Genomic DNA, 8,308 nt, shown 5'->3' on the forward strand with positions numbered 1-8,308 from the left:
ATATAATTAATTATATATCTTAATTAATACAATTTTAATTTTTTTAATAAATACTGAATTATTTTAGATATGAATCTTCGAAAAATCCCAAAATTAAATATTAAAATATTTTATAAATGTATCTTCAAAAACATGCCTTGAAGGACTTTTTGGATGTGTTTGGTAGAGGAGAAGTAGGAAAGAGAGAAATAGGTGAGAGAGAAGTTGAAGAGAGATTGATAACTTCTCTTGTTTGGGAAGAAGAGAAATTAGAAAGAGAGATTAAAAAAGAGTGGGTCCCACAACTTTTGCATTTCTCTTCAAATATGAAGAGAAAGTAAGAAAAGACAAATTAATAGAAGAAAATGACTATTTTGTCCATTAAATTATAAATATATATTTTAAAATATTATTGATCATACGGACAATATAGTACTTTTAAAAATATACAACACTTCTCTCTTCTCCATTTCTTTTCTCTTTCTCTTAAAACAAACAATACCTCAAATCTATTTTATTTCTCATATATTTCTCTGTTCTTACACTCTCTCTCTTATTTATTTCTCTTTTCACAACTTCTCTTTTATGCCAAACACACCCTTTGAGATTTTCAGGAATTTTTTTTACCACTAATTATAAACTATTTGATAATATTAAAAAAAATCATTATTAGAATTACTTTTTATTATACTTTTAAAAATAATTATTATTTTATATATAAAAAATAATTTATATTTTATCTTTGGATATTAGTATTACCCGACCCGCAGCCATAATTCGACACTCTCCGCTTATCACTACCACCATCTCCCGGCACCAGCTGATTACACCTCCGCACGCACCTTTCTTCTTCTCTCAGGTTTTAATCTATTTCTCTCTCTCATTAACATTATCTTTTCAATTCTCATGCTATTTTACTGTTTGAATTCTTGATTAGTTTATTCACTTCTTTGATTTTCCGTTGATATATTTTTCTTGGACATGCGCAAGATTCGAATTTTATTTAGGATTTATATTGGTTAATTAGGGTTTAACGGGAGACTATTTTCATTTGATTACTTTACAAAAACACTATACCACGCGTTTCAAATCGATAATTTTATTTTTCTGAACTAGTTACTGAAAAGCCCTAATTTTTTCAACTGGGGGTACATTGACTGTTACGATTTTGGAAGAATGTGCCTTGTTCGATGCCTAATTCATTTTGGAGGAATGTGCATTTTGTTCATAAATTCTTTTCTGCATTCAAATGTCAGTTGCTGATTTAGTTCATACTTTTGTCCATTGCTGCCGCTCGTTGATTTATTTTTCTTGGACATGCGCAAGATTCGAATTTCAGTTAGGATTTGGAATTTCTCTCTTGCGGGATTTATATTAGTTAATTAGGGTTTAGTGGGAGTCTATTTTGATTTGATTGCTTTACAAAGACACTATACAAATCGATGATTTTAATTTTCTGAACTAGTTGCTGAAAAGCCCTAATTTTTTCAAGTGGGTACGTTGATTGTTACGATTTTGGAAGAATGTGCATTGTTGAATGCTCAATTTAGTTCCAATTCTTTTTTTTCCTAGGGCATTTGAACATACACAGTATCTTCCTCCTTTGGCTTAACTAACGCCAGAAATTGTAAGTTTATGGGAATCAAGTGATAGATGAAGATAAACACATATGATGTCACATGCAACAATGCCATAACAATGCTATTTCACAATATTTACTGCTAAATAACATATCACTAAACAACATTTTTTCAAATTCTGCTATGCAATTAACAACTCTGACTGTTTTGAGCTACCTCCCCAGCCGGGTCTCTGCTCAGTAGTCACTATCTCACTACCTGCGTTGCTCATTTTTGCTTGTTGTTTCAATTTTTTCATTCTATTAGAATGGTTCTTCATGTATGAGTTGGTAGTTATAAGGGGTCTGTTTGGATCGATTTATTTGAGCTTATTATCTATTGACATAAGTTTTGTGGCACTGTTTGGGAGATCTTATATAAAAACAGTTTATATTTATAACATTTTTCAAAAAAATTTTGAACTTATTTTTATAAGCTATCCAAGATAGCTAATGAGAAAAATTAATTGTGTATATACAAACAATTTAAATTTATTTTATCCTTTGTTATAAAAATAGCTTATGCAAGCTTATTCTTAAGTGCTTATTTTGGTAAGCACCTGTGCTATAAGCTGCAAATAAGTTGTTTATCCAAACAGGCTCAAGAATGAGTTTGGGTAGCATTAGTTTTTGGGGGGGGGGGGGGGGGGGAGGAGTTCCTCCCTTAATTTTTGTTTAAAATTACGGTCTATTGTGCCAAAGACGCGGGTATGGATGAATGGGAAAATAATGTTACTAGCAATGTTGTCAATTGCGGATAGCGGAAAATAGAAGATCGTTAAAATTCTGTTATGTGTGCCACTATAGTGTCTTACAACATTTTGTATTTAATAGCGTATCGCAGAACAGTAGTACTGGAACAATAGTAGTTTGCCCAAATTTCTTATTGTGTGTACAATTCATAATAGTAGCACTTTATAAGATAGGGTTCAATGATTCCCAATTTCGATAACCTAATAGGAGTTGGAATGGTTGAAATTTAAAATACAATGAGATCTTTTTCTGTCAGTAAAATCAAATTGGTAATTAATATAATAGAACTGGACTAGGGTAGCTGAATACCAATGTTATCACTGATGTCCTCCCACTCACTCCTATTCTCTTCCCGATTTCCTCCCCCTTCACTCCCTCCCTTTTGCTGCTACTTACCTACCAAAACAACCCAATACCTGCTCTCACATGCTCATTTATGTGAACAAGATGCTATTTTTAGAGTAGGGGATGGGATCATGTGCAAGGACTAAGTTAAAGGGCCAAATGTTAGGGAGATTAAAGAACAATGATATTTTCGGTGTGGAAAATGATGGGTATATTATGAAGGAAACTTGTGGATGATATGAAAAATAGCTCGTACTTCTTGCACTTGCACCAAAGGTGTACTTATGAAGCAGTCTTCTTTTTGCTTCCTATCTCTTCATTGTCTCTCTCTTGTGTTATATGAAAAATTGTCAACTAGTATTGTGTTTAAGAATTACATGGAAACTTAAATCAAATGAAAACTAGTGATTGCTGATTATTTTAATTTATTGAGTGGACTACCTCTCTGTTCGATGCTAATTAACACATTGATTTTATCAAATTTTACAAGAAATTCTCACCTTTTGTTGATGCTCCATACATTAGTTTTTCTTGGAAATTAAAAATTTGAAAGAGAGAGAAACATTGATTCTCCTCAAATTTGAAAGATTAATTTTATTTAATTAGTTTTTCCTCTCCTTATTATAAGACTCTCCAACAAAGTTTACATGTATTAAGTAGTTGCTGTAATATATTTGTCAAAAACTTGTGTAACTTTTACATTTTTACCCCTATAAATTATTGTTATCCTAGGAGAGAAAAATAATTTACATTTCCCATTGGTGAATTAAATTGGGGTATTTTGTAAAATCATTAATGCATGTGGAGTTTTGAAAAGAGTCTTATATTAAGGGACCAAGAAAAACTAGAAAAAATGGTCTTACAATTAGGAACAAATGGAGTAATAAATCCAACTTTTCCATCAACAAACATTTTCTATAGAAACAGGAGTACCTATGATTTGTGCACTGCACAAAGTTACTGTAGTTGTAGGGTTTCACTGTCGAAGAGAAGTTGAGGTCTGAGGAATCTATTTGTAACCTATAAGCTTCATAATCTGAAGCGGTATATATAAAATTTTCTTTATTTAAGAAAATCATTGAAAAAGATGCAGACCAAATGACCGGCAATCAATGTCTTTTTTGGGGCATCATAGGAATTTCCCTTTCATTTGTAAAATATTGAAACTGCACTTCTGCGTTAATTATAAATTATATACATGATAATTGCTCATGGTAGAATAAATGTAAAAGAACTAGGCCTGTGCCATATATAAATAGACTGATTTTATGAAAAGGAAAATGCGGACTCTGATGTCTTTTTCTTGTCATTTGTACATGCAGATAGTTTAGAATCAAACAGTGTCAGGTCATAAATTCATTCCATCACACAATTGAATTTTCCATTTGAAGCAGCCAAAATGTCACGGAAGGGTTTGATGGAACAAGACTTGAGTACATTGGATGTGACAAAATTGCATCCACTTTCTCCTGAAGTCATATCTCGGCAGGCTACTATTAATATTGGTAATATTTTCTTCCTTATTTTTTTGAAATTGTTACAGCCACATTAGACCACAAACAAATTTCTCATTATAAAATTGTACAAGCTTCTTTTCTATTGATGACTGTTATTGTTAGATGATTGATGAATAGTAAATTAAATCTTGGCAGGCACCATAGGTCATGTGGCACATGGCAAATCAACAGTTGTGAAAGCAATATCGGGTGTTCAGGTAATCCTTTGTCTAAATGTTCTCCTCTATTGTGGTTTTGGCGTAGGTATGAGGATGGTGATGTTTATACCGTATATATGGTATTCTTGGTACATGGTGATGTTTATACTGTATATATGGTATTCTTGGTACATGGTGATGTTTATACTGTATATATGGTATTCTTGATACATGGTGATGTTATTTTTTGTCCATACTCCATAGCCTACTTGGATGTAAGTGATATTTTTCAATTAGAAAGGAAGTATTTACTCTTTGACGTAACTCAAAACGTTATGTTTCATTTAATCCAAGTAGCTAGTGAGTTATAAAGTTTGTGAAATCTGAATTACCACCACAGATTTATGAAGTTTGTTATTTTCAATATTTGGGTTTTATTTTGTCTAGATAAGTTGTAACAGTCGGTTCATTTGATTGGTATATGGAATCTAAAAAAAGTTGCCATCTTCTCCTGCCTTTGGATCAATTAAATTGCTTTCCTCTGTTTTTGCATCTTCAGTTTTAAAAAATGGACTTGCATATCAAACGCCATAACACCATATTATATTCTTTGTGCATTTCCCTCTAGCTTTTTATTTTAATGCTGTTGATCTTCCTGGTTTCCCATGAATGTCGTGCAGACTGTGCGTTTTAAAAATGAGTTGGAGCGTAACATTACAATCAAGCTTGGTTATGCAAATGCAAAAATATATAAGTGTGAAGATGAAAGATGTCCAAGGCCTATGTCCTACAAGTGGGTATTTATTTTCCGTTTGCTGTTATATTATCAGGTTATTTCAACAATTGGTGATGTGATAATTTTTTTGCTACAGGGCTTATGGAAGTGGAAAAGAAGATAATCCTATGTGCGATGTGCCAGGATTTGAAAACTGCAGGATGAAATTACTGAGGCATGTTTCTTTTGTCGATTGCCCGGTAAAGTTCTAAACTTTTATTTGTCTAGGGCTGTTTTATGGCAAGTTTCATCAGATTTATAACTTAAATGTAGGATTACTTCCATAAATGTACGTATTTGATTTTATTTTTTTTATAAAACCATGATATTATCTGCTATGTCTAAGGTTATCTCATAGGACTAATTTTGTTGTCTTAGTATCTTAGACTATCTCTTGAAGAATAGTTGCGATATCCTAGACTGACACTGCATATTACCATGATATAGCATCATTTGACGGAACTGCTTAAGGCTTATACATATATATGATATTTGCTTTTACATATACAATTTCTGTAGGGTCATGATATTCTCATGGCTACCATGCTTAATGGAGCAGCAATCATGGATGGCGCTTTGCTACTCATAGCTGCTAATGAAAGCTGTCCACAACCACAAACCTCTGAGCATCTAGCTGCTGTGGAAATTATGCGTCTTCAGCACATGATAATTCTTCAAAACAAGGTTGACCTAATTCAAGAGAATGTGGCCATCAATCAGCATGAAGCAATTCAGAAGTTTATACAAGTAAGTTTCCTGTGAAGAGATTTCTACTATGCAAGAGAATTGCCTTTTGCTAACTTACATGATGCTCTCTTTGTTTTTGGTGGCTTACCAGGGAACGGTTGCTGATGGTGCACCAGTGGTACCTATTTCAGCCCAATTGAAGTATAATATTGATGTTGTGTGTGAGTATATCGTGAAAAAGATCCCAATCCCTGAAAGGAACTTTATTTCTCCACCTAATATGATAGTAATTCGGTCTTTTGATGTCAACAAACCTGGTTTTGAGGTTGATGAAATAAAAGGAGGTGTAGCTGGTGGAAGCATTCTGAGGGTAAGTCTTTTGGTGAATATTGCAGTATTGTGTTTGATTTGCACAGGCGTGACTTCATCTGCATCATATGCAGATGTTAGATTTCCTAATAAATTTATATTTTGGAATGATTTATGCCTTAACTCGAATGCTGAGTGATTTTTAAAAGTTTTTTTATTTTAAAATAAGCATCTTCAGAATGTTTAATCTATGCTAGAATTTGAAATGCCTCGAAAATAATGCCGAGGACTAGTACTATGAAACATGAACACCCAGCATATGAGAAACAAGTTGCATTCTAATTTGTTTTTGGAAATTATTTTGAGGACTAGTACTATGAAACATGAACACCCAGCATATGAGAAACTAGTTGCATTGTAATTTGTTTTTGGAAATTATTGGGGACTATGAAACATGAACACCCAGCATATGAGAAACAAGTTGCTTTCGAATTTGTTTTTGGAAACTATTCTGTTCTTGTAATTTTCCTAAATACCTAGAAAAATTGGCCATTCTATTTCAAACCAGAACAAAGGAATGAACTTAGTATTATGATTTTACCTAAAACCTATTTGAGTTTGTCAATGATGAATTTTCAAGTGACAGAGGCCATGGATTCTGTTAAATATGAGCTGAGTCTTGAATCAAACATATTGGTACATTCTTTTTTAAACACATCTAACAATTTCTTCTCTACAGGGTGTTTTGAAGGTCAACCAATTCATTGAAGTTCGACCTGGGATAGTTGTTAAAGACGAGAGTGGAAATATTAAGTGCACACCTATATACTCTAGAATAGTTTCATTGTATGCTGAACAAAATGAGCTTCAATTTGCTGTGCCTGGAGGCCTCATTGGTGTTGGAACAACAATGGATCCTACTTTGACGCGTGCTGACAGGTTGGTAGGTCAAGTTCTTGGAGAAGTTGGATCACTACCTGAGGTTTTTGTTGAGCTTGAGGTATGTGGCTATGCCTAATGGTTTATCATTTTATGCATGCCTGCCTACTGTCAATTTGAATAGTCAAATCCTTTACAGTTACTCAATTTCCTTTCTGTGCTTGGAAAATATGGAAAATCTTATATTACCGACGAATTTTGCAGGTGAACTTTTTCTTGCTTCGAAGGCTTCTTGGTGTCCGAACAAAAGGATCCGAGAGACAGGGAAAGGTATCTAAGCTGGCCAAATCAGAAATGCTAATGTTGAACATAGGATCAATGTCAACAGGAGCCAGAGTAATTGCTGTGAAGAATGACTTGGCAAAATTGCAACTTACATCTCCTGTGTGCACTAGCAAGGGTGAAAAGATTGCACTCAGTCGACGTGTTGAGAAGCATTGGCGTCTTATCGGGTGGGGTCAAATCCAAGCTGGAATCACTATTGATGTCCCTCCTGCACCCATCTTTAGTTGAAGACAGACAAGAAAAGAAAAGACAGACAAGAAGAGAAAAAGAGACAGACCTCCAGAAAGCACTTTTAAAAAAAAATAGATAAGAGATGAATTTAGATATATGGGAAGGGAGACAATATTTGGGAACCATTTTTGTGAGATGGAGAAGAAAACATTTGGATTATCGTTTTTTGTTTTTGCATTATGAAATACTTGTTGTTTTCTTTACTGTCAACCTATTTTTGAAGTTGTATCAAATACTGATTGTGTTTAGACTAAAAGCAAGTGTTCACTATTCAGTGAGCACTGGTTCATTCCATGGCATGAGGCATTCTTAGGTTGTCTGAGGTAAAGTAGTTATTCACTAATGACTATGCGCATAGTGGAGTTGTCCGCAAGAACCAACATAGTTTGGAAAAATCTCCCATTTGGATCATCTTCTCTTTAAAGTGTCTTTTCTTTTAAACATCAATTTTCTTTGATTAAGGGTGACATCTCAAACTTCTATTTGGAAATCTTACAATACATTTTTAGTTGAACATCACAATCCAAAGTGAGATTTCAAAGTAGACAAATGAAAGAAGAATCATATGTGCAATTTCAGCTCATGTTTCTCTTATTCTGAATCTAAGTATTTCAGTTCATTTTCATGCGAATCGATTATGATACCAGTGATTCTTATAATGTTCAAGCAATTGTAAGGCTTTTGATTGAGTTTACTATAACTGTAAGTTTAGTGTCTAGCGGTATAATTAACG

General features: G+C 33.4%; 1 protein-coding gene across 2 annotated transcripts; it reads left to right on the plus strand.

Annotated features, from left to right (window-relative positions):
- Nucleotides 1-733: 733 nt before the first annotated feature.
- Nucleotides 734-7,955, plus strand: LOC131653658 (uncharacterized). 2 transcript variants are annotated; one of them, XM_058923910.1, is made up of 9 exons: nt 734-838; nt 4,018-4,200; nt 4,348-4,409; nt 5,030-5,142; nt 5,222-5,324; nt 5,644-5,871; nt 5,963-6,181; nt 6,860-7,120; nt 7,264-7,955. In XM_058923910.1, the coding sequence occupies exons 2-9, from the start codon at nt 4,095-4,097 to the stop codon at nt 7,570-7,572; spliced, it is 1,401 nt and encodes a 466-aa protein (XP_058779893.1). In that variant the 5' UTR covers nt 734-838; nt 4,018-4,094; the 3' UTR covers nt 7,573-7,955. The 2 variants fall into 2 exon arrangements, with proteins under 2 accessions (XP_058779893.1, XP_058779894.1); XM_058923911.1 differs by having other exon boundaries at nt 756-838; nt 4,006-4,200.
- Nucleotides 7,956-8,308: the final 353 nt, after the last annotated feature.

The sequence above is a fragment of the Vicia villosa genome, linkage group LG2 (assembly GCF_029867415.1).
Source record: "Vicia villosa cultivar HV-30 ecotype Madison, WI linkage group LG2, Vvil1.0, whole genome shotgun sequence".
NCBI lineage: Eukaryota > Viridiplantae > Streptophyta > Magnoliopsida > Fabales > Fabaceae > Vicia > Vicia villosa.

Coding starts and splice junctions, on each gene's coding strand:
- LOC131653658 (XM_058923910.1), top strand. CDS start 4,095: ATGTCACGGAAGGGTTTGATGGAACAAGACTTGAGTACATTGGATGTG. Junction 4,410..5,029: donor AAGCAATATCGGGTGTTCAG/GTAATCCTTTGT, acceptor AATGTCGTGCAG/ACTGTGCGTTTTAAAAATGA. Junction 5,143..5,221: donor CCAAGGCCTATGTCCTACAA/GTGGGTATTTAT, acceptor TTTTTGCTACAG/GGCTTATGGAAGTGGAAAAG.